The sequence below is a fragment of the Dasypus novemcinctus genome, chromosome 5 (genome assembly GCF_030445035.2).
Source record: "Dasypus novemcinctus isolate mDasNov1 chromosome 5, mDasNov1.1.hap2, whole genome shotgun sequence".
NCBI classification, from domain to species: Eukaryota; Metazoa; Chordata; class Mammalia; order Cingulata; family Dasypodidae; genus Dasypus; species Dasypus novemcinctus.
Genome location: NC_080677.1, coordinates 41698924 through 41725645, shown reverse-complemented (window position 1 = coordinate 41725645; position 26722 = coordinate 41698924). Strand labels below are relative to the sequence as shown.

General features: G+C 35.9%; 1 protein-coding gene across 6 annotated transcripts in view; it reads right to left on the bottom strand.

The window, feature by feature from the left end:
* SNX13 (sorting nexin 13) overlaps positions 1-26722 on the bottom strand; it is a 162705-nt gene that overhangs the window by 99932 nt on the left and 36051 nt on the right. For all 6 annotated transcript variants that reach the window (XR_011648801.1, XR_009185799.2, XM_058296909.2 and 3 more), the window contains 4 exons: positions 8711-8820; positions 4501-4603; positions 1348-1437; positions 163-284 (listed from right to left, as the gene is read on the bottom strand). Coding sequence is in view for 4 of the 6 variants with exons in the window: in XM_058296909.2 (XP_058152892.1) it covers positions 163-284; positions 1348-1437; positions 4501-4603; positions 8711-8820 (425 nt within the window). In the remaining 2 variants the exon portion in view is untranslated. The remainder of the gene's footprint in view (positions 1-162; positions 285-1347; positions 1438-4500; positions 4604-8710; positions 8821-26722) is intronic.

Genomic DNA, 26722 nt, shown 5'->3' with positions numbered 1-26722 from the left:
GGCTCTAGTTCTATAATCTGGGGTTTATCCCACAATAGTTTACTGTTCTATTTACCTTTTAATAAACAATTATCCCTTCCCAATTAAAAATTATTTTCTCTAATGGTACAAACAATATATCTAAATATTTCCACATAAATACAATTTATACAGTAATCTTACCTAGTGGCAAACTGAATGAGTGCATTTTGAAGAGTCTGCCTAATTTCAAGAAGAAAAGATTCATCATCACTTAGTGTATAATACCAATACTGGACATAATCCCTCAAGGAAAACTGGATAACCTAAAAAATATTGGAAAAAATACTTTTTAGGATTTCAAACTTAACAGTGGCAAGCTAAAAACTAAGAAGATTATCTGTCAGTTTATATTTATTCTCCACATATTAAAAAGTAGAGGAAAGTAACTGCCTTCATTACAAAAGCATCAGCATGCTGAAAGTTTTTTCAAACTTTTAAAAATTAATTTGATATCCCAACTCATCTACTGCCCCAATTTTTTTTTAAATTAAAGAGTTATCTATAGTTAAGCCCCAACAAAATTCAGGTAATAAAAGAGTTTGCGGAAAAAGTGAATAAATTTTCAATGCTATAATATAATGAAGAGTTTTCATCAGTTTGATGAAATAAGAGGCAATATAATGCCAATGGACCTTAATTCTCAAAAAGAAAGTTTTACTAAGATTATATTATCAGATCCCCTGAAGTGTAATTACAAAATTTACTGGAGAGTTCACTTAATTTTACTAAAACCTTTGGATAATACCAAATGTTTTCAGTTAATCAACAAATAGCAAATAATACAAATATTACATAATGTTTTGCAAATCAGATAAACATGGGCTAACTATAAAATAAATATTAGAACTTAAATGTAAACACTATTTATAATGAATGATATCATGAAAAAAAATTAATGAAAAATGTTTTAGAGGGAATTTTTTTTTTACCTAATTCTAGTTTTGGAATACTCTGGGACAAACAAGTCTAATTTATCAAACCACTACACCTATTCATCAGCTAAAATATAATACTTAAACTATAAAATTATTAGAAACACTATTAAATATGCCATTGTTGATAAATGCATTTTTATTAAAAATGTACATACAAAAGTACATTTATAATGTTTTATCTAAATGCAAATTCAATTGAAAGACTTACAAAAATCACTTCATTATAAATTAGCTCATATATAAGATAGCATCTTCAAGCACAAAATATAAGAAAAGCATTATAATGAAATTCCAGCATATTGAAAAACTTCTAAGTAGTTCCTAGTATTTTCAAAAGAAATACACCTAGCCCACAACAGCAATAATTCAAATACCATATACTGAAACTCACTTGCTGTAGAGGTTCATCAATTATATTGGCACCCGTCAATCTTCTATCAATCTTAATAGTCCTGGCTTCCCGTTTCATTTCTTCTAAGCACTTAAAAGAAACCATAACATTTTACTCCATAATTTCTTGATTTAAAATCTTTCCAGTTTACTTCTAATCAATAATCAACGTAACATCCTTCACATTATCTTCAAGTCAGTAATAACATTATTTCTTGAGACTAGTATAAACCAAATGTTATTCCTCAAGTCAAAAAAAGTAGGTGGGGAACTATTATCCTTGAAAATTTTAATAACATCAACAAACATTACTTAGAATGTGAGAAAGTTGAAACATTTAGGTATAGTGTTGCCATACACTGAAATTATAAAAACTTAGTCAGAGTTTCAGGTGAGCCACATTAATAATTGTCTTCATCCGACATATACCTCTTTTCCTCCATTATACTATCCTCCCTTCCCCCAGTCCACAGAGTAAAAACAGATGCCAGCTGAAATTTTATATTATTTAATTTATTTTATTTTGGGATAGTTTCTGACAACTTAAACATTTATTTTTCCGTGGTCTTCAGAAAGATCAATGCTATCTAGGAATAGGGTGAAAGGTAGTGGGGGACTCTTCAATTGAAAATACAAATATGCTTCTAGTTATAACATTACAGATTTTGTAAAACTAAATTTTTTTTCTTAAAACATATTTATATATATTTTAGAAATAAAAAATCAAAATCACTATATTTTGTACCATCTACTAAAAAATGGATTGTAAAGATTTAATCAGTCTGATACAATTTATTACTGTTTAGGATCTTAATTCTTAAGATGTCTCCTATCATCTGTATGCACTACTCAAAAGAATGGAAACTATGGGTGGTTAAGAAATGGTTCCAAAAAAGAAAAGATTAATTTCCTCAGAAAGACTTGAGAACAAAGTCAACAAATAAATTAACAAGACTCTTAAAGAAAGAGAGAGAAATATTTCAGAGATAACCAAAAAGTTGTAATAAGTATTAGAAAAATTTAGCTTATTTATCAATATGAGAGTCAGTGGGAGGGTGAATTTCTTATTTCCATAATGTAAACTAATAACAGCATATTATTTATGTCTGTCACCTACATTTTAACACATAATGAACACGATAATAATTATAAAGTTAAATTATGGCATCAATGCCACGTCATCTGTCTTTCTCATATAAGATGAAATCAATTAGCTTACCCCCACAACAAGAATTAAGGCAATGCAACAACTAAAGTCCACTTATAATCCTCAATTCCAATTTTACTTATAGAGTATCATATTGGAAATAATAATACCATTCCAGATGATAAAATTAGAGCCTGAATTACTAAATTTTTAGATTTGGTATAACCTGATTACAGCTATATTTTTCAAAGTAGTTAAAGAAAAAGTACCAATTATTTTTTCTCTAATTCTTATGCAATGTATTTCATTCAAAATAGAATATTGGTTGACATTCTTAAAAATCAAATACATGATGCTTTGAAACTCTAATACAGCAGGGAACATTCCCTAAGAGAGGGGCAAGAATCCCAAGTACATGGGGAGTGCCTAGCAGAGGAGGACAGATCATTACACCAGGCCCTTGATATTGATGGCTGTACTTATGAACCTTGTTCTTGTGAAACTAAAACTTAGCCTAATATTATATATTGCCTAAAACTTGCCTCCTGAAGGTCTCCTCATTCCTCAAGTGTGGCCTCTCTCAATGCTGAGCTCAGCAAAGAGATGCACTATTCCCCCACCCCTCAGCGTGAGGCATGGCTCCCGGGGAAGAGCTTCCCTGGCCCAGAAGGATTGTTACCAGGCACCAACTAGAGATGCATTTGAGGAAGACCTTGACCAAAAAGGGGAAATACTGAATACAGATGAGTTTTTATGGCTAGAATTCAGGGTGCGTCAGGAGGTCATTCTAGAATTTGTGCTTCTGCAGTCTCAGCAGAATCTGACTGCCACAGTAAACAGTGCCTCTCCAACAGTGGGGCTCATGAGAGCTCTAGAGACATCTAGACACCAGAGGCAGAGCAGACAATCTTAGGAATTCAGCACCCTGTGAGTGGTGCCGAATATATATATTATTATGGAATATATGCTCCCCAATGTAACAGAGTTAAGACACATTTATAATTTCCCTACACATACTCTTCTGCCACTTTTATTTGAACCTATAAGTAGCACTATACTCGTTAAATATATATCCCAGAGACTTAAATCTTCAGTCTGTTCATATGCTGACTGAGCCTTGAATCTCAGCAGAGTCACAAAACCTACTCTCAAGTTCACTGGACTTACCAAGGACAACTAACCAAAGGATAATGATGGGATAACACCCATCCCAAAAATCAGAGAGTATCTACAAGTGGAAGCAAGACAATTCAATCCATCTGCCCCATGGGATCTAAGCCACCTCAATCAGAAAGAGTGGGCATCACCATTCCAAAATCCTCAAGATTGAGGAAAGAACAAAAAGAAAGGAGGAATGCAAATATGGTCTATTTTATTATTATTCTAGCAATGGAAGAACTTTTATTATTGATATAAAGGCAGTGGTCACAAGATGGTTCAGAGGGGCAGAAGAGGGAAGAATAGGTATAACAGGGGCATTAGGGACATTGGAATTGTCCAGCCTGTCACTGCAAACCTAAAAATTGTGTGGTACAAAGTGTAAACTATAATGTAAATTATATATAATGGTTAGTAGCAATGCTTCAATGTTTTATCAATTTGTAACAAATGTACCACACTAATGAAAGATGGTGTTATGAGGTAAAGTGTGGAAAGGATGGGGGTGAGGTATATGGAAATTCTCTTTATTTTTGATGTCACATTTAGGTAATCTGAAGCTTCTTTTAAAATAAAGATAAAAATTTTTTTTAAAATACAGCAGGTAAATCCACAAAATTAAAATAATTTCCATCTTTTCTTCAAACTTGCATTCTCACTTTTTATATCTAAAAGGGTTTTTCAAGATGATCTTTTCAAATGCATTTTCTAAACATAACCAGAAAGTCTCCCATAAACTTAAAGTATTAATTAATTATAGGAAAATCTGCCAATCAGTACACAGTGATCACCTTATCAGCATTGCAAAGAACAAGACTTTCAGGTTTCATATTAATTCACACTATTTACCTTAGGAACCCCAGTGGCTGTTGGAGGAAGAAATGAGTGTTCACACTGCTCTAGGTACTTCTCTGAGTTTGTTTTTCCAAACAGGAGAGTAACCACAAAACCCCTGAAAAAAAAATTTAGTAGATATAAAAACAAAATGGTACTATAATTTAACACCCCATTACCAAGAATATTTTTCAGATTCCATAGATCATTCACTATCATTCACTAAAAATCTACTAAAATTGACTAAAAAGTCAATTTGTGCTAAAAAGTAAGGAATTGACAACTTTTTTTATGTTCTAGATTTTTAAAAAACTAAAAGCATTTTATGTCTTTCTAAGTTTTGGTCAAATATATTTCATGAAGAGAGTATCAGGCAGTTTTCAACCTTTAGGAAAATAAATCCTTATTAAATAAGCAGACTAGGCTAATAGCCATGGAAAAAGACAAATGAGATCTCAAACTGTAACTAAATAATGTTAAATCTTTCAGTTAACTATGTATGGTGAAATAATAAAAGGTTAATTGTTTTTAAAGAAATTATAGGATAACGGTAAGATAAATGCCAGTTAAGAACTAATTCACTGATAAGTATTCACTAAATGTCATCAATATTTCCTATATTTAAAATATACTAATAAACCTAAGCACTGGAAATCCATAAAAAAAGAAAGTTACATTTCAATCTTATAATGATCTTATATTATAGTACAACACTGTAGTGACAAGAAGGGAAACAGTCAAAAATTAAATATGGTCAGCCAACTACTTAAAGGAAGGTTCTCAAGATTCTCTGCTTTTTCTGGCTGCCATTTAACTGTTCTTCAGTATAGGTACCATAAAAATGGGGGTATGGTGGAGAATACAGATAAAAGTCAAATCAGTTCACATCATCAATTCTGGATTTTGTGTTTTTTTTTAAATTAAAAAAAAGTTGGCTTTGGAATTAGTGAATTTCACCTACCTGTGGTTTTATATCTGAGATTATGATTAAGAACCAAGTTAGGCCTATTTTTCAGCTTGACCTGATTAGAAGCACATTTATAAACACAATAAAATGCTTCTATGAACAATGTATTTCTGGAAACACTGTCATGAAACAGACTGATAAAACACTAAATCTTTGCTGACAGTATCCTAAGGAACAACCTAATGTTACAAAAGACTTCATAGTTTTAAGCATAGTTTTAACAGATGCTACAAATTGTACATAACATAAAAATATAATAGAATGCCATGAAATAATCCTTACTATGGTACTAATGACATACCAAAATAACAAATGAAAACAAAAACCTAAAAAAATTTCCTCAGTGATTTTCTTTCCAAAGATTTCCTTTATATTAGAAAAAAAGGAATTAGTCTTGACTTTATGCAAAATATATGTATCAGTATGATATACAGGAAAACTGCAGAACTTGACTGTTTTATCAGGGAAAAAAAAAGTAGTTTCCATCTATTAATTCCCCCTAAACTTGCCTATCATGTAAAAAAAAGAACAAAACACTTCTTTAAAAACTTGGGCCATAATGGAAATGGAGAGAATTGATGGTAACCCTAAAATTATAGTGAATATAACTAACATAGCTGGTTTATAAATGGGATTGTGACTGAAAAGGGTAGTCAAGGGATATAAATGTCAATTGAAAGAAAGCTAGAGTATAATCTAGGGACTGAAAAACATACTGAACCCGCAGGTGGATTAGAATTGTGGTTAACAGTACAAATACAATAAAATCCTTCTATAAACTAGAACAAATGTACTTTACTATGGCAACGTGGTTAAGAATGTGGAAAAGCACGGGAAAAATCCAATTAATACAACATATGGGCTAAGTTAACAGCAATACTGTAATATTCTTGCATCAATGCCAAAGATATACTGTATTAAGAATAGGAGTGTATGGAAAAAATATACCAAATATACACTACAGACCATAATTAATGGTAATAGTCTGATGAATGTTCTCTCACGATCTGTAACAAATGTTCCAACAGCAACATAATGTGTTGGTAGAGGGATGTTGTATGGAAATTCTACACGTGCATGATTATTTTGTAAGTTCACAACTCCTCTAATAAAAATATATTTTTTAAAAACTTAACACAAAAAGAAAATACACTAAAACTAAGAAATGATATTTTATTTGTATGAGATGAATTTTTTTTATTAAAATTGACATTTAAAAGCCTATTTTTGTCCTTTAAATTCATAAGTACTTTAAAAGGAAGGGCAATCATTGTCCATAATTAGAAACATAAAAAAGATTTGACTAAGGAAATGAGGGTACTTCTCTCCTATAACTGAGTAACATGGGCATGCTTAATTAACCAATCCACTGAGATGATTTTGGAGGCCATGCTAGAATATAAGAAAGAAGCCCTTTATTTGCAGTAAGTTTCACTGAAATCAACATAGTCTGGACAAAACATCAAATCAATTTATGACATATAAGATCTAAGAACTTTGGACCCCACCATGGAACTCAATGTTATCTAAAGAGTTCTGATGCCCCTTCCACATCCTCCAATATACCATCCCACCTAAAACTTTAATAGTATTTTACAAGCCCCGAAAATATTTTTTGTAGTGGTTCCTTAATAAATTAGCGGACACAAAAAAGGAGCAACAAGGTACCGATGACTTTGTAATGAATGAAATGATCACCCTTCTCCTTTCTCATATTTTATGTGGAAGTTTATGACATGATATATACTATGGTTCTCCACCCAACCACCTTCTGAGGGTTCCTGGGGCTCCCACCTTTGCCCATAAAGCTGTAAATTTTTCAAGTATTCGGAAATAATCTGATATCCTTTTCCTTCACTCCTACCAAGGGCTTCTTTAATTAATGAAATTAGAAGAAAGCGCTCTCTTTCAGAAAAGCCTCCTCAGGAAAAACAACCTCCTCTCCAACTGGTAAAAGCACCCTAAACCTGGGGGGGCGGGGGGAGGCCTGCAGCCATGCAGCTCTGGCCTTAAGTTGTCACTGAGTGGTATAATTAGAAAGTAGTATAATTAATATAGATATTTGCATACATAGCTATGACAAGGCCTTTATCTTTATCATCAATGAAAATATTTGAACTCCATGGATCTCTTATGGCTTACTTCTTAATTTTTTCAGTATACAATATCATATCTGGGCATTTGTAATGAAAATCTAACATAAAATATACTTTTTTTAAGTCTTTGGGGTCAGTGCTTAATTTAAGCAATTCACAGTTATTCAAAAATCAGTGGGTATGCTCCTATAAAATGGCTACATATGACTTTCAAACCTGTACTCTGAAAGACATGATAGGTTTTGATATCTATTCAGAAGCTACCCCTCCAGTGTCTTATACAGTCTCCCAGGTTAGAGCTTATATATGTTATTCAATTAATCTAAATCCTCTAAACTATAGGCTCAAACAACTACTATAAATGTCTGTGGTATCAAAAGATTAAAAAAAGAGAGAGAAGGTGTTTAATCCACAGATAATTATAAAAATGTACTGCAGTATACACACATACACACACCTCTCAACAACAAAATAGCTACTGTGGTTAGAATATTTAAATATAAGTCTCCACTGCCAATACATTTTCTTTTTTACATATAACTCAGGTCTGATCCCAAATGCTCTGCTTAGAAAGCTACAACTTCTTATGACTGAAACCTCCGCAAAATATTCATCAACTCAAGCAAGCATAAACATTGTAAACCAGATAACTATGAGGAGAAAACTGCAAAAACAAGTGTTAATTTGAATTTTCTAGACCAAAATAAAGGGATTCATTAAAGGAAAAAACATTATTGTCTGAAGACTACTCAATGGGACAATTAATATCTTCTACTATGTAAAACTTGATATGTCATCAAGTTAACTCACTTATCTTAATAACATTAAAATGGATACAGAAATTTCAACTTTAAAGGGGAAACAACAACAAAATGAATTTTAAAAATCTTCAAATCTTTTCATTATCTTCCCTAAAAGTTCACATCTGCTGGAAACTGAAATTTTACTTTTGAAGATACCTACCCATATTTCTGGTACAAATAATAACCATCACTCTTTTTATTCCATGAGTGTCTTACTTTTATTTTTTTAACTTTGGGAAAACAATTTGTAAAAATTACCATTCACAAATAAATCACACTCCGACTTTTCATGGTCATTTGTTTCAATTTTGAACAGGAGATGATAGATAAATTGTAAAATTATCAATGTGTATACTTACCCACCCACAAAGCAGAGGATATAAAAGGCCAAATAAATTACAAAGGGTCCAAAGGTTACTAGAAAAAGGACAATGCCAAGGCTTCCCCATCCCCATATGGAAAGACTGGCCTGAAATAAAGCAAAAATAAATAATTATCCACATGAATAAGAAGCAAAACCTTTACATTATATTTTAAAACTCCTCCTTTAAAACATTTATGGTATTGTTTCAGTAACTTACAATATTTGCTTATGAAATGTTAAGTACACTCTTGGGAATTTATCTCTAAAAGACAAAACACAAAACCTACATCTCTGAAGAGATTTACAGAATATCAGCAATGGTCAAAAAATAAAAATAAAAAATCTAGTAACAATGTAAAGGAACAAGAGAGAAACAGTTACACAAATTGATTTGCCAGCATAAGAAAAGATAACGGTATTTATTTAAAAAACAAGAGTTGTATATTGCATATATGTAAAAGGATATATAAAAGGTTAAATATATTACAAATATATTGTGTTCATTTAGAATTAGTATTTTACTTAAAACTGAGTCCCAACATAACTACAGTATGGAAAAACATTTTTTAAATGAAAATTTTAAAAGAAATTCTTACTTCATTGAAAATTGTTTTCTTTTACTCAAATCTCAAATAGCGTACAGAAACACAAAAAATTATCATTGCAAAGTTCCAACTTGTAGTTACCAAAATTTACCATGATCTCAACAAAACAGCTCCCAAATTTTCTATCCTTAAAAAAACAAACAAAAAAAACAAAAAAAAACTGTTTCATATAGAATTATACTCTTTTAACCAGTAAAAGTATTCCTTTTCTTGAGGGAAAACTGGATTTCATTAATTTAAATCATTACGAATAGAAAAATGTATTCGATAAGTTACGGCATCCATTTGCCTTACACTGTGAAGTATACAAAGAAAGTATTTGTCCTACTCCTTCCATCAAGGAACACAGAGAAGCATATCTTATAGGAATGAAACAATCAGAGGCTGAATCAAAAGAAAATAGTACAAAGCATTACAGGGAAGCGAATTTGGCCCAACAGATAGGGCATCCGCCTACCACATGGGAGGTCCAAGGTTCAAACCCTGGGCCTCCTGACCCATGTGATGAGCTGGCCCACACGCAGTGCTGATGCACGCAAAGTGTGCTGTGCCACACAGGGGTGTCCCATGCGTAGGAGAGCCCACGCGCAAGGAGTGCACCCTGTAAGGAGAGGCGCCCAGCACGAAAAAAATGCAGCCTGCCCAGAAATGGTGCTACACACATGGAGAGTTGATGCAGCAAGATGATGCAACAAAATGAGACACAGATTCCAGGTTCCACTGACAAGAATACAGGCAGATACAGAAGAACACACAGCGAATGGACACAGAAAGCAGACAGTGGGGAGGGGGGTTTAAAAATAAAAGCAAGGGAAGTGGCTATCTAGGGGATAAAAAAGGTGCATGCCACTGGAGGACAATACACGGGGACTTCTCAAAACTTAGTAGGGTTCTATTTAAACTGTATAAATGTTTAATATACACTTCTGTTACCTTTCACAATCCAAGAAATTTTCTAAAAATAATCACAATTAGTTTATATAGGGGGATGCTCAATTTGTCAAAAAACTCAAATTTTCAGATCTTTATAGGTCTGCTCTTACTCATCTGAAAACAGTAGCAAAATCACCAAAACACAAACTAATATTCATTCATGCAAAAAATACTTATGAATACCTACAGTATGTCAGGTGCTGGCAATGTAATAGTAAACAAAACAGACATCACTGACTTTTTTTTAATATACAAGAAGGCCCTTTTCTTAAAAGCATTTGAGAGAAAATTTTTAATTACAGAAACTAATATCATTAAACATTTCCAATCAAGCAAGTCAAGGGCTCATTTGTTTTGCAGTTAACAGCAATTAACTACAAATGTTAAACTGCCCACCGAGTCATCAGAATAGTGAGTAAATTGTCCAAAAGATACCTTTGTGTTATTCTTAGTGTTGCCAAATATATAATTGGCTAATATTATAATCTTATTATCTGATGAGATTTCTAAAAATTTGATCTAATACCATTTAAAAATCTTGAGATCTAATTATTTCCTAAAATGATATAAAATAGTAAAATTTAGGATAACCATGTACTATTTCAAAAACCTTTCATAAAGGAACAGATATGGCTTAACCAGTTGAACACCTGCTTCCTACATGGGAGGTTCCAGGTTCAATTCCTGGTGCCTCATAAAAAAACGAAAAAGAAAAACAAACAAAAGACCAACTCAGGGGAGCTGATGTGGCTCAGTAGTTGAGCACCAGCTTCCCACATATAAGGTCCCAGGTTCAATCCTTATACCCAAAAAAACCACCTTTGATAAATTCAAACAGATATTACTACAAGGACTGACCCAAGGGCAGCCAAAATACAGAACTAAATCCACATTACAATGATTTACATTAAAATAATTCAGACATATTACAATTTTCTTCCTCTAAATACAATTATCAATGTTGAAATATCCATGCTGGCTGGTCCAAAAATCACTGACCCAGAGATTTGAAGAAATCTTCTAAATGATCTAATGCAGTATTTCTGAAACTTTAAGGATCTTGTTAAAATAAAGATTCTGATCCAGTATGTCTGGGGTGGATTCTGTAATTCTTTCATTTCTAACAACCTACCAGAACTATTTAGAGCCAATTCTAAATACTCTATTACTCTTTAAATAATCACGTGAAAAAATCACAACTGAGTATTCTGAACTTTTTATATGAAAAGAATACCTTAATATTTCCTATATTATATAAAATATACTATCTATATCTATTATGAGCAAAAATCAAAAGTAATATTAAAGCATGAAACTCAAAAAGTCTAATTAAAATAAAAATTAGGGCAAGGAAGCCATCTCTCAACATTATTGCTTTTAATATCATTCAATATTGTTTTGGAAGGATATCCAAAAAACCTAACATCACAGGAGGTAAGGAAAAATGAGAAGAAAAAAAATCATTTAAAAATATAAATTAACCAGAAGCATGTTAGACCAAATTAGGACATTTTTAAAACACTACTGAGGGACATAAAAAATGACTTCAGTAAACAGAAAACCATTTTGGTCTTGAATAGAAAGACACAATATTTTATAGCACAAAATTAATTCTCCCTAAATTAATCTCTAGGTCCATAATTCCCTTATTCAGAAGTCCAAAACCCAAAAGCTTTAAAAATCAAAAATGTACTATACTCTAAATATACTAAGCACTCTATAAACCATGTCTCATTTTCTCTCCAGAATAATTTATGAAGTAGTCTAGAAGGTAGTACAGCATAATGCTCAAAAAGTAAGGACTCTGGAGTTAGATAATCTGAATTCAAATCTCATCTTTACTACTTAATAGCTGTTTAACCACTATATGCCTTCATTTCCTCACCTATGTCATATGGTCACTGTGTGATATAAATGAGTTCATGGTCCAGTGGACAAAATTTTAGCTAAATCAGTATTCTTATTTCAAAATTAACAATAAAGAAACTAAGGCACAGATAGGTTTACAAAATTGCCAAGATCACACTGCTAATAAGAACAAGAGATTTGGTCCTAGGCAAATCCTGACACCTTACCTAATCTTTAAATCTGTAAGCTGACAATTGCCTAGAGTTATTAATAGGGGCAAATGTGAGAGGGCGAGGGGTAGGGTACATGGGAATCCACTATATTTTTACGTAACTTTGTTATAATCTGAAAAGTCTTTAAAAATAATTTTAAAAAAAAAGCCATAAGTAATCTTGATTTTTCAACTTTCAGGGGTAGAACATTTGACCTAGGTTTAAAGTATACATAATCAGGGCATTATGTCCCTTTCCCCTGGTTGCAGTGATTGGTCTAGAAGGAACAATCACCCGAGTCAGGTGAATTAGACAATAGGATTCAATTCTAAACTTTGGTTTAAAATCAGCCAGAAAGCAGACTATCTTTTGATAGATTGACTATTGCAATGGCCTGAGCCTGAAGCTGCTAGAACCCGCCTATTAGAGCCTGAAAACGAAGGCCAAACATCAAGAGATGGATCTTAGTGATATTTTCTGTTTCAGGCTTTGCCTCTGTACCCTTAGAAACATGTTGGTAGAATTCAGTTTGGACTAGATTTTCTGCAGTTGAAAGAAACTTTTGTATATCATTTGTTTCATTGACTCTCCAGATTGTGACATGGTATCAGATCTTATGGATGAGGAATTTTGGGTTTCTTTCTTTCTTTTTTCTTTTAAAGATATGTTTTCTTAAATTTTGTTCATTTTTAAAAAATTTCTCTCCCTTTCCGCCCCCCCCAACCCCCCTGTTGTTTGCTCTCTGTGTCCATTTGCTGCATGTTCTTCTTTGTCTACTTCTGTTGTTGTCAATGGCACGGGAATTTGCATTTCTTTTTGTTGCGTCATCTTGTGTGTCAGTTCTCCATGTGTGCGGTGCCACTCCTGGGCAGGCTGAACTTTCTTTCATGCTGGGCGGCTCTCCTTATGGTTCCCACTCCTTGCGTGTGGGGCTCCCCTATGCGGGGACACCCCTGCATGGCACGGCACTCCTTGTGCACATCAGCACTTGCGCATGGGCCAGCTCCACACGGGTCAAGGAGGCCCGAGGTTTGAACTGCGGACCTCCCATGTGGTAGACGGATGCCCTAACCACTGGGCCAAGTCCGCTTCCCTTGGGTTTCTTTCCACTCTTCCATCCCAAGAAAGAAATGAAAACCTAACAATAGTTCAAGACTTAGCCACAGGCAACAGTGGAACTAAATTTGAGCATATTTCATGAGTAATAGTGACTACTACGCAATTAATGATTAATCAAAAAGTTGTTTTGAGTTAAATAATTTAAGGTATGTGAAAACCATCTGTAAACTGTGAAGCATGATACAAATATTAACTGTTAAAATTTCAATACCATTTTTGTACTGGCCAAATATTTAGTGCCTCATTCACTGCCCCCAGAAATGCAAAAAGTCCTTCTGTTAAAAAGAAATGAGAGAGTGAGCCAGAGTAAGAAAAAAATTATGGGAAATAGATGTGGCTCAATCAGTTGGGCATCCACCCACCACACTGGTCATCCTGGGTTTTCCCAGTACCTCCTAAAAAAGATGAGCAAGACAGAGAGCTGACATGACGGACTAGTGCAATGAGCTGATGACACAGATGATGCAAAGAGATAATGCAACAAAGAGACACAACAAGAAAACACAGTAAGAAACATCAGAAGCAGGGAGCAGAGGTGGATCAAGAGATTGGGCGCCTCCATCCCACACTGGAAGTCCCGGGTTCGGTTCCCGTTGCCTCCTAAAAAAGATAAAAAGATGACAAGCACAGAACGAACAGACAGAGAGCAGACAGCAATTGAAAGCAATAAGGCAGGGGGAGAAATAAATAAATCTTTAAAAAATATTAAATATGTAAATCAGTGCTTTATCTAAATATTAATCACTTAAATATGCTTCCCAAAAGACCAGTCAGCAAACTACTTGTAATAAATCTCTGATATAAACATAAAACATGTTATTATTAGACAATCAGTTTACCCATATATATACATTAAATAAATAACAGAAAGAATTTCAATTTCAAGAGGTGTCAATTTATTATTGTGCCCAGATATCTACATATCTCAGCTTGGTCTTGAGCTCAGGGGCACAGAAAGATACAAAAATGACCTCTGATTCCAAGACTCTTAGAATCAGGAAATGACAATTAAAAAGATTATATATGCCTCCTGACAATAGGAAGCAAGTAAAAATAACTTACCTTATGATATCTTATGCTTATTAAGTGTGGTAATTTGGAGCTGTATGTACCCCAGAGAAGCATGTTTTTAGACTTAATCCATTCATTTGGGAGTGAACCCACTGTAAGTAGGACCTTTTGAAGGGGTTGCTTCAGTTAAGGGGTGGCCCAGGATGGGTCTTAATCCTATTACTGGAGTCCTTTATAAGCAGAATGAAACTCAGAGAGAAAGCCAGGGGAATCAAGAAGCTGAAGGTCAAGGGAATCTGGAAGACAAGGATGAGGCCAAAAAGGACCACGATGTGCTATGTGACAAAGCAGACCAGGACCAAGGATCACAGGCAGATGCCCCAGAACACCGTTTTGAGGGAATAAAGCATCGCCTTGATGATGCCTTGATTTGGACTTAGCCTCAAAATCCTAAGTCATTAAATTCCCATTGTTTAAGTCAAACCAGTGTATATTTGCTTGAGCAGTCAAGAAAACTAAAACATTAAGTCATGTTAACATTTATATCATTTGATCTTCACCATGACATTTATCATAGGAAACACAGTATTAATACTTTAATAGCAGCGAGAACAAAAAGTTTGTCACTAGAATTTGTTTAACCTCTGCAAACCACTTAAATCTTTCTTGGATTAAGAAGTCCTATTAGCACAATGAAGGAGCTGAATTTTGAGATCATCTCTCTCAAGTCAATTCTGACTCTAACAGATTGGGTAAGTATCTTTGTTCATAATCGAATATCTAATTAGATGCAGAGCCAGGCATAGACTATTGAGGCTGCATGTGGAAACAGCAGTTTTATATCAAGTGGCAAACATTGTCAGAGCACCCATAGGAAGGTCACTGGACTTTGGTATGAGTGGTGTGAGTCAATCACTCTCAGAGTTATTTTCATTCGGTATAGGACAGCCAAACATCTGTAGTGAAGATTCATGGGTAGAGCACACGACACCACAGAGGCCACTGCCTATCCACTGGCCCCCACTCCCAAAAGGAGGGGGACTGTGTTTCCTCAGCCTCTCTGGGAAAGTGGAGGCACTTAGGGCCTGCATGGAACTGGATTGTTGGATACTTGTGGCTCCATCCTCGCCACCCAATAGGCTAGAAAGAGGATGGTGTTTCCCCAGCCTCTCTGGGCAATTATAGGTGCCTTCAGCCTGCACAACCTGGACTGTTGGACATATATGACTTCATCCCCTCCCCCCAATAGGAGAGGGAAAATGTTTCCTCAGCCTCTCTGGGCAATTGTAGGTGCTTTCAGCCTGCACAGACTGGATTATTGGACACCTATGACTACATCCCTGCCCCACATTAGGACAGGAGAAGGGTAGTATTTCCAAGCCCCTCTGGGCACCTGTAGGCACTTTTGGCCCACACAGACTACACTGCCACTCCTGGTAACAGATTGCTGTATCCCCACCTGTGAAAGGGAAGAAGGGACAATACTCCCTCAGCCTCTGAGGGCAAGTGTAGGCACTTTCCACCACAAGGACTAAATTGCTGGGCACTCATGTGGGTCCGTCCCCACCTCTGGCAGGGAAGGAGGGGGGGATAGTGCTTCATCAGTCTACTTGGCCAATTGCAGTCACTTTTGACCCATATGACTTAATCTGCTACCCACACCTGTAGCTCCACCTTCACTGCAGACAGGGGAGGAAGGGACGTAGAGCTTCATCAGTCTCTCTGGAAAACTACAGACAGTCTTACAGCCTGCATGTCTTGGATTACAGCACACAATCTCAGCTCCTTCCCTACACTTGGCAGGGGAGAAAAGAGCTAGAAGCTCCACTGGTTCCTGGGGCAACAAAAGTAGCTTCAGGTTCCATGGCTTACAATACCAATTGATTTCTTTCCCACTATGCTACCAGGAAGGGAGAAAGGGAGAGAAACATGAAAAAGAGCTGAAAAAATTCAGATTGGCTAAACAAGCACCAATATAAAGTTCAAATTAAGTTGAACCACATATCAAAGAGGGGCTATACACAAAGCCAATCAAGTGGAAAGCCCTAGACTAAAGTAACTGTACCCAGAATAAATACATCCAGATGCCATGTCACCAACAAAAAATTACAATTTATACCAAGAAACAAGAAGATATGGCCCAGTAAAAGGAAGAAGCTAGGTCTCCAGATGACATAAAGGAGTTGAGACAACTAATCACAGAAGACAGTCAAACAAATTTCCTTAATAAATTCAATGAGATGGCTAAAGAGGTTAAGGAATTAAGAACACACTGGGTGACCGCAAAGAAGAATTTGAAGCATGAAAAGAAAATGGGAATGAAAGGCACAATAAATGAAGTTAAAAATATACCGGAGGGAAGTGGACTTGGCCCAGTGGATAGGGCGTCTACCTACCACATGGGAGGTCCGCGGTTCAAACCCTGGGCCTCCTTGACCTGTGTGGCCCATGCACAGTGCTGATGCGCGCAAGGAGTGCCATGCCATACAGGGGTGCCGCCCGCATAGGGGAGCCCCACGCACAAGGAGTGCACCCTGTAAGGAAAGCCGCCCAGCGCAAAAGAAAGTGAAGCCTACCCAGGAATGGTGCAGCACACATGGAGAGCTGACACAGCAAGATGACGCAACAAAAAAGAAACACAGATTCCAGTGCCGCTGACAACAACAGAAATGGACAAAGAACACGCAGCAAATGGACACAGAGAACAGACAACTGGAACGGGGGGAGAAATAAAAAAAAATAAAATCTTAAAAAAATATATATACTGGAGGAGGAAGCAGATGTGGCTCAAGTGATAGGGCTTCCTCCTACCATATGTGAGGACCTGGGTTCGATCCCTGGGGCCTCCTGGTGAAAAAGAAGCATGCCTGCATGGTGAGCCAGTGCCCGCGTAGTGAGCCAAGTATCTGCACAGCAAGCCAAGGGCCCAAGTGGCAAGCCAGTGCCCACGCAAGTGAGTCACACAGCAAGATGATGACACAACAAAAGAGAGATGAAGGGGAGAGTCAAGGTAAAGCCTAGCAGAAACCAGGAACTTAGGTGGCACAGCTGACAGGAAACCTCTCTCCACATCAGAGGTCCCCAGGATCGAATTCCAGTGAATCCTAGAGGAGACAAAATGAGAAATAGATACAGAAGATCACACAGTGAATGGATACAGGAAAAACAGCAGGGCGGAGGAAGGAGGAAAATAAATAAATCTTTTTTTAATACAATACACTGGAGGGAAGCATATGTGGCTCAAGCAATTTGGTTCCCATCTACCATATGGGAGGGACAGGGTTTGAGGTTCGATTCCCAGGGCCTCCTGGTGAAGGCAAGCTGGGCTACATGGCGAGGTAGCCTGCACAGAGTGCTGGCCCGTGCGGGAGTATGGGCCCAAGCAGAGGGCTGGGCAGCAAGATGATGCAATGAAAACAGACACAGAGGAGAGACAGTAAGTGATGCAGCAGACTAGGAAGTCAAGGTGGTGCAAAAGATTGAACACCTTTCTCCCACTCCAGAAGGTCCCAAGATTGATTCCAGTGCCGCCTAAGGAGAAGACAAGCAGATACAGAAGACACAGCAAATGGACACAGAGATCAGATAACGGGGGGCTGGGAATAAATAAATATATCTTTTTAAAAAAATACACTGGAGGCATATAAGAGCAGATCTGAAGAGGCAGAAGAAAGTATCATGATGAATGCAAAACTCTGTAAATATACCATTGATTGTACACTCTGGGTAAATTGGAGCTTTCTTAATACGTATCAATAAAATAGATTTCTTTAAAAAATAGAGTGGTTTGGGGGGAGGGGGGAAACATACCAAATGTGAGATATGGACTATAGTTTTTGTAATATTTTGACAATGCTCTTGCCTAGTTTGAACAAATGGATCACAACAATGCAAGGTGTTGGTGGAGTCATAAAGTATGGGACTCCTGTATAATGTAATGCCTGCTTATTTTTCAAGTTCACAACAACATTTACTATACATTTCATCTTTATGTATGTACGTGTAGTGAATAATATACTTCAATAAAAATTACATTAATAGAAAATAGAAAAAAAGAAAAAGAAAGGATCTATGAGCTTGAAGACATGACCTCGAAAAGCAACCATACAGAAGATCAGATAAAAGAATGGAAAAAATTGAACAAGTTCTCAGGGAACTAAATGCAGCAAGAGACATGCAAACAGGGAGCAGATGTGGCTCAAGCAGTTAAGCACCTGCTCCCCACATGGGAGGTCCCAGGTTCGGTCCCTGGGTGTCCCAGAAGGAAAAGAGAAGGGAAAAGGGGGCAGAAGGAATTTTTGAAAAAATAATGGTAGAAAATTTTCCAACCCTATTGAAGGATGTAGATATCCATGCCCAGGTAGACCTCTTTCAAGACATATATTAATCAGAATGTCAAATGCTGAAGGTAAAGAGAGAATCCTGAGAGCAGCAAGAGAAAAATGATGGATTACAAACAAGGGACGCCCAATAAGATTAACTGCTGACCTCTCATTAGAAACTACGGAAACAAGGCGGCAGTGGAGTGATTTAAGATACTACAAAAGGAAAAACTGCCAGAAAGAACGTTATATCCAGTAAGATTGTCTTTCAAAAATGGGGGTAGTTTAGAATATTCATAGATAAACAGAAACTGAGAGTGTTTGTAATCAAGAAACCAGGCTTTGCAGGATATACTATAAAGGGAGTGCTACAGGCCAAAAAGAAAAGAGAAAGGCTTAGAAGAGAGTCTAGAAATGAAGTTTTTATCAATAAAAGTAACAAAAAGTGTAAAAAGAATGATGAAAAAAATATATATGACAGATAAAACCCAAAGGCCAAAATAGGTGAAATAACAACTGCCCGTACAGTAATGACATTGAATTAAAAGATCAAAAGATACAGAAAAGCATAATCATCCCTAGAAGAGATCACCTTAAACACAAAAATACAAATAGATTGAAAGTAAATGGCTGGAAAAAAGATTCCATGCATGCAGTAAGCAAAAATAAATAAATAAATAACTGGGACCTTCTCATTCAATATTATATAATAGTTTATTTAACCAAGGCTTGGTTTGTAGAAGTTTCTCACTAAATAGAAGACTTACAAATTAATTTACTAACAAATGAAACCAATCAGAATCACTGCTGGGTTTGTGCCCGTCCCCATATAGTCCCTAACACAAGTAATCCTCTAATCACCATTTCCCTTACACTTGTAGGCTTGGCCCTGACAGGAAACATCTGATACCCAATTAGATAAATCTCCTTTTTGGAATGACTCTGGGCTGTGCTTTGAGAGTACCTGATGCTGGGATTACAATATGGTCTCTCTAACCCAGAGAATATGGTATTTTTGCTAAAAACCAAACAGGTAAAAATGGCCACCCTAGAGGGCACAGTAAATGTTTAATGTCTATATGGCCAGATTCCATTTACTTTTGTGAGCCAAGAGCACAATGGAAGGGCCAGACCCCATTTAGAGACATCATTTTTTTTCCAAGCACCACATATTAATAAGATAAGAACTTATTCCACTCAAGGCACAAATTTCTGGTAGGCTGAAAAGTCAGGCAAAGGAAAATGTTGGTTAAATGGGACTAAGATATCAAATAACAATGAAAATGATAATGGTTATGATTCTCCTTCTGGAGTTTATACCCAATTAGCTTTACACACCAATATCCCATTCCTTAAAGGCAAAGCTAATTAAGCTTGTCAAGGACATTGTTTTATATCTGTACATAAGACATACAAAGTACTACCTGTAAATCGGATTTGTTTCTGTTATATAGTTAACGCTGTTCTCCACATGGTTATTTATGGTAAGTTTCCAAAAAGGAAAATTAGAAAAATAAGAGCTCTTATGACCTCTTCCTATACTATAAAAACTGCTGAAGAGACTCATACCATACTAGAACAACTCTAAATGGATTATGGAAAAACCCATAACCCAGGCTAAACTCATGGGGTGCTCTGTTCTTGGTATTGTTCCTTTGTCACTGTGGCAGGTACCTTCTATGTTGGAAGATGCACTGTAAGATTATAGATAGTATTTTAAAAGTGAGCTTTAGAGAGATAAGAGAAATCCATCTCCCACCTAGGGCAGGCCAACAGCTCAGTCTCACTAGATGAAGAAGTACTGGAACTTTGCAAAATGGCTCTAGAAAACTGACTAGGATTAGATTATATTCTGGCTTCCCAAGGAGGTGTGTGTGCAGTACTGGGGACTCGTGGTGTTGTGTATTTATAAATTAATCAAGAAAAAGTTTACCAAGAGGCAGTGGCAGCGGAAGCCCAATGCTAGAGAAGCAACCAAATCAACTTACATGGTTTCCAAATCTGATTACCTGATTCTTTTTTCAGTTGGTTTCTAGACTCATGGGGGCCCTTTTTCAATAACCGGAATAATCTATAACAAAAGGGGCTTATTTAACTAAAAGAATATGACTTTTTGTTTCCATTAACAGAAAGTTGACATGCCTACCAATATTTAATCCTTTATGATTGTCTTATTATAATTTTTTATATTCTCAGCAGGGTGTTTTACCTGAAGTAAAATATGACAGATTCAAATTATTGAAGCAGAATGACAGTCTTGAAGTATGCAAAGTAGGGTGTTTCTTTTGAAGACCCAGAATGCAAACTTCTAAGTTTTTTATTTGTTTTTGATTTGGCTATGATTATTTTTTTTGAGAATGCACTACCAATTTTTACTTGAATGCAGTTGCTGAACAGTAACATATTGTGATTTTTGGCATTTGAAACACAGATTTTAAGCTTTTCTTTACCTGTTGAGGGTACATTTATTATAGCAAGACATTTACTGTAACAGTGAAGAACAGTGAGGTATTCTCTCTTCTAAATTCTGGTTTTCTTTACCATTAACAAAAAGTTAGCAAGTCCTAAGCTGCTGATGGAAACACCTTAATGATATTTTGTAGAGGGAAAAAAAGCATACAAAAACCACAAAATTCACTTACGTAGTAATCCACTTGCATTCTTTAAGCAACCACCACTGGGAAGTAAACAGTTCATAACACATGCTATACAGCCTAACCTGGAATTAAGTTTCCTATGAATAGTTAATAGAAAATTAGTTAATAGTGGAGCAACACACACAAGGTTATTCAGTTAAGAAAAAAATTCCTTTAAATACTGAACTATGAAGTAGTGAGCTTTAATATCCTGTTTTGTGTATGGTTATGTTTTATATATTTTATATAAGAACTGCAGTCCCTCAAAATAATTATTTTGGGCAGTTTCATACTGATTCTATAAATATTAAGTAACTCTGTGCTGGGTCTTGATGCAAAGATGAATCAGACAGTTTCTGCCCTCAACATGCTCACAAACTAAAAAGATAAAATACATATCCAACAATAACATAAATGCAATAAGTGCTACAATAAAGAGATTTACAAGGTGTTTGGGGAATACAGAAAAGATGATTTCTCCAGAGCTTACACCTGTTTTTGAACTGTTTTCAAAGTGCAGTTTTGCAATTAAACAAGAAAAATCAGTGTCTATTCTTTAGTTCTTTCTACCAAAATCTTATTACATTAAAGTTTTGGTAATTGTCAAAAATATAAGCTGCAAATAAACAGTCACAAATACTGAGGATATTCAAGCACATACCATAGAGAAGTACTCTTTGAAATTCACTGATTCAAAAGTAGGACAGATAATGTAATATTTGTTTATTGCACTTAAGCCCAATGCTCAAGACTATACTTTTATGACTAAACATATTTAAAGATCCCATTTATAAACTGCAATAAAGAAAGAGTATGATCTTCAGTCTACATGTACTAGTTGTGAGGGATAAATGCACCATTCAAGAGTTTCCAAAATACAATTTGTTAAAACTATATATAAATAATCATTAAGTACAAGATGATTTTAAGGAGGGAGGAGGCCAGCCAGATAGCACCAGCCATTAATTAAAATAAACAATATCTGCCCAGCTTTACCAATACCCAGAAGAACAAGTGCTAAAACTCAAACTGCTCTAAATTAATTCAGCTTTTAATAAAGTGTAGAAAAGACCATTTTCACTGATGACAAAATATTATAATCTATCATCTTAGTACAAGAAACAACAGAGATCAACAACTGATACAGCAAACCCTAAAAGAAAATATAAACACATATAAAATATGCAATGTAATTATCACACAATTAAGGAAACTGTTACATTATTAAAATGTTAGTTGACATGATAAATTCAAACATACTTCAACATACTTCAACCTAGACTCTTTGCAAACCCTCCACAGAAGAAAAACTCAGTTCAAGAGACCTACTGTACAACTTACTCTCATAATCTAAACTGATGTGGCCAAAAGTTGCTTAGATCAAGAACCAATAATCAAATTCTAAGATTTTGTGGCATATTTTTAATATAATTTTAACTGTATGACCTAATTTTTATATAAATAGATTTTATTTACAAGGGAAATCTGATCCAAAATGTAAACATGTACAATCCAAAGTATGAAAATTCTGTTCGCAAGAATCACTACTCTTCCCTACCAAAGAGTCAACAAATAGAAAAGCCAAAGGTCAGCTCCAACTATCTCCTTGATTTTCCTAAGGAAATGAGTGGGAGGCATCCTGTGAAAATTCTTTACCTTGACCTAACAGGAATAAATCATGACAAAACAGGCAGCCCTAAAAAAGTATACTTAAGAGTTTGGTAAATCAACTGTTTAGAACTTGAAACCAATTCACTGACAGAAATATTATTCATGTTGCTTACATCCTAGGGGCAAACTACCAAAGTACTTTTTGCATGCATTATTTTTTTCCTTTTTCTATTTAAATATGCAGGATGGAATTATAGAAAAATATTACTCCCTAATTAACCCCTTCTGTTTCAAGACACTGATCATGTGCGACATTAAGACCTCAGAGAATAAGGAGTTAAAAGGAGGCAGGATTCAATGCCAGTATTTTACTACAGATGGGTCTCAGCCTGTCAGACACACAGACCACATTACTCAATTTTCCAAACCCCAAGGTATGATCCTGTCTCCCTTGCCACTACAGTTTTCTGTGGCTTCCAGGCAAGTTTCCTCTCCTTCTCTTGTATTCAATGGAAAAAAACATATCTCAACTATCTCAGGAGGTGATCTTAATAGGTTTTCGTTACAAAGAATTTAAGGTTTGAGAAAGGGATCAGAAAATAGCACAGTGATTTGGCCAGAACAGTTTTGTTTGTTTGTTTTTTTAATACTGAGTAAACATTTTAAAATCACATAAAAACAAAGATTTCTGGCTTTTCTTGGGAAAAAAATAGAAAAAATCTGGAATCCATGGCATCATAATGCTGCAATGCAATAACTGGATTAAGTTGAGTAGCAACTACTCCTTGAACATGAGCCATGAACTCTTCAGTATTCTCACTGTGCACTAACACGTGCTTTAAAGTTACCTGATGCTGAGGTCAAGGTGTGATTTGTCATCATAATTTTACTGCTGTTCTAAAATTAAATAGCAAAACATTTATCTGTACTTACGTCACTAACAAAGGTAGGAAAATAAAATATAAACCAAGAGATAATACGCTTCATTTTTTTTTAATGGCAGAGGCTATTTTTAGCTGAACTGAAGGTACAACTACATATGTCCATTTCATATAGGGATTTGAATGCACCTATCTGATTTAACCATTTCCTTTCCCCCAGTTTAGAATAAATAAGAGCCTCAGGAAGAATCCAGTAAAGAATGGAAGAAAGAAAACTAGGAAATCAAAAATAAGGGCTGCAAAAGGAAAATTCTCTAGAACCTACAGTAATTGGGAAAGGATAAGAGGAAATAAAGGTATCTAGGAAAATTAATATTACTTTGCAAGTATACCCTTGATTATCTTTAAGAAGAAAAAAGCCTGCAATCCTTAGGGTTCTTTTTTCACTTTCTTATAGTCTTATTATATAGGCAAACTCTAAGTAACCTTATTTTCTTTTTTTTAAGGATTTATTTTTTATTTCTTTCTCTCCCCCCCCCATGTTGCCTGCTCTCTGTGTCCATTTGCTGTGTGTTCTTCTTTGTCCACTTACATTCTTGTCAGAAGCACCGGGAATCTGTGCCTCTTTTTCGTTGCATCATCTTGCTGCATCAGCTCTCCGTGTGTGTGGCTCCATTCTTGGGCAGGCTGCACTTTTTTCGTGCTGGGTGGCTCTCTTTATAGGGCGCACTCTTTGCACATGGGGCTTCCCTAGACAGGGGACACCCCTGCGTGACACGGCACTCCTTGCGTTTGAACCCTGGGTTTGAACCCTGGATCTCCCATATGGTAGGCAGATGCTCTACCCATTGAGCCAAATTCACTTAGGGAATCTTATTTTCTAATTCACCACTTTTAACTACCACATACATAATGTGACTTCCAAAACTGTGGCTCCTGCCCAGATAGATGTACCTCCTCTGTTTCAGAAACATATATTCAACTGCATACTTTTAGCTCTTCTGCCTGAATGATTCACAGGTAATCTCAAACACCTCATGTCCAAAATTAAATTCATTACCAACCCAAAATATCTCCTATATTCGCTTACTTGAAAAGAGGCATCAGTGTGTATCCAATTACTAAAAAGAGAAATCTCAAAGTCATCTTAGACTGCCATTATGGAACTACCTCATCGAACCAGTTACCAGGGACTACCCATTTTACTTCCTAGATATTTCTTGGCCCTATCCTCTCCTCACTGCAAAGCCTTCATTATAGCATACATGACTACAATTTCTCCCTCCCTTTATTCCTTACTGCCAAAATGACCTTTGAAAGAGATTCTGAAATTCCTGGCAGCTTTTCCATGATCAGGACTTATTTTGTTTTCTTGTTCCTATTCCTTTAGCAGAGATTACCTTTTTCTCTTAGCAAGAACCTGTAGGAAGTTCCCTTTAAAAACCAACTCCAGGGACTGGATGGGGCTCAACCAGTTGAGCCATGCTTCCCACATGGGAGTTCCCAGGTTTGATCCCCAGTGCCTCAAAAACAACCAAAAAAAAAAAAAGCAACAAGCAAACAAACAAAAAAACCAACTCAGGGGAGGCAATGTTGCTCAGTGGTTTAGCGCTGGCTTTATGAGGTCCCAGGGCAGCAGTGCCTCAAAACAGAAAAAAAAAAAGAACAACCAACTCTAACTCAGGTATTCCATGAAGGAAGTCTTCCCTTAAAAGCATCTCATTCTCTGTTCAGTCCTTACATTTCCTGTCAGAATTGCACTATTTGAAATTCTTAAATTTCTATGGCAATTATGTACACTGCCTCTTCTAGAATGGAAGTTCTTTCATTCATTCATCATTTACTGAGGTATACCATATGCCTGCTATCATTACGCTTTGCAATTTCAAAGGTAACTTAAGCATAGGTCCTGACCTCAAGAAATTCAGTCTTTTGTAAAAATAATAGGACAAACATACAATTATAAAATATAGGCAAGTAAAATGATAGTCAAGCATCAGCTATTACAAGACAATAGGAAGGAGCATTTGATCTGACCCAGCCTAAAAGAATGGAGTGGCGGGGGAGGAGGTAAGAGGAAATCTCTTGGAGATGACACCTAAAATTAAACTCAAAGGATAACAAGGGGAAGCAGATTTGGCTCAACAGATAGAGCGTCCACCTACCATATGAGAGGTCTAGGGTTCAAACCCAAGGCCTCCTGACCCATGTGGTAAGCTGGCCCACGCGCAGAGCTGATGTGCACAAGGAGTGCCGTGCCACATAGGGGTGTCCCCTGCATAGGGGAGCCCCACATGCAAGGAGTACATTCCATAAGGAGAGCCGCCCTGCATGAAAAAAGCTCAGCCTGCCCAGGAGTGGTGCCACACACACGGAGAACTAACTCAGCAAGATGACACAACAAAAAGAAATACAGATTCCTGGTGCCACTGACAAGAATACAAGTGGACACAGAAGAACACACAGCAAATGGACACAGAGAGAACAACTGGGGGAGGGGGGTAAAGGGGAGGGAAATTTAAAAAATAAATAAATCTTTAAAAAAAAAAAGGATAATGAGAACATAACCAGGTGAAGAAAAGGGTCACTGATTAAGAGAAGACAACATAGTGGACAATGCTGAAACAGTGTTTTTTAAAAGGGACATGTTGAGGAGAACATGGAACACTGAAGGTTTTTCTCATTTTTTTTTCGTTGAGCAGTTGTAGATTTACAGAAAAATGAGGCAGAAATTACAGAGTTTCCACATACACCTCTCACATATGTAGTTTTCCCTTTTATTAACATTATTCATCATTATGGTACCTTTGTTACAAGTGATAAAATGAT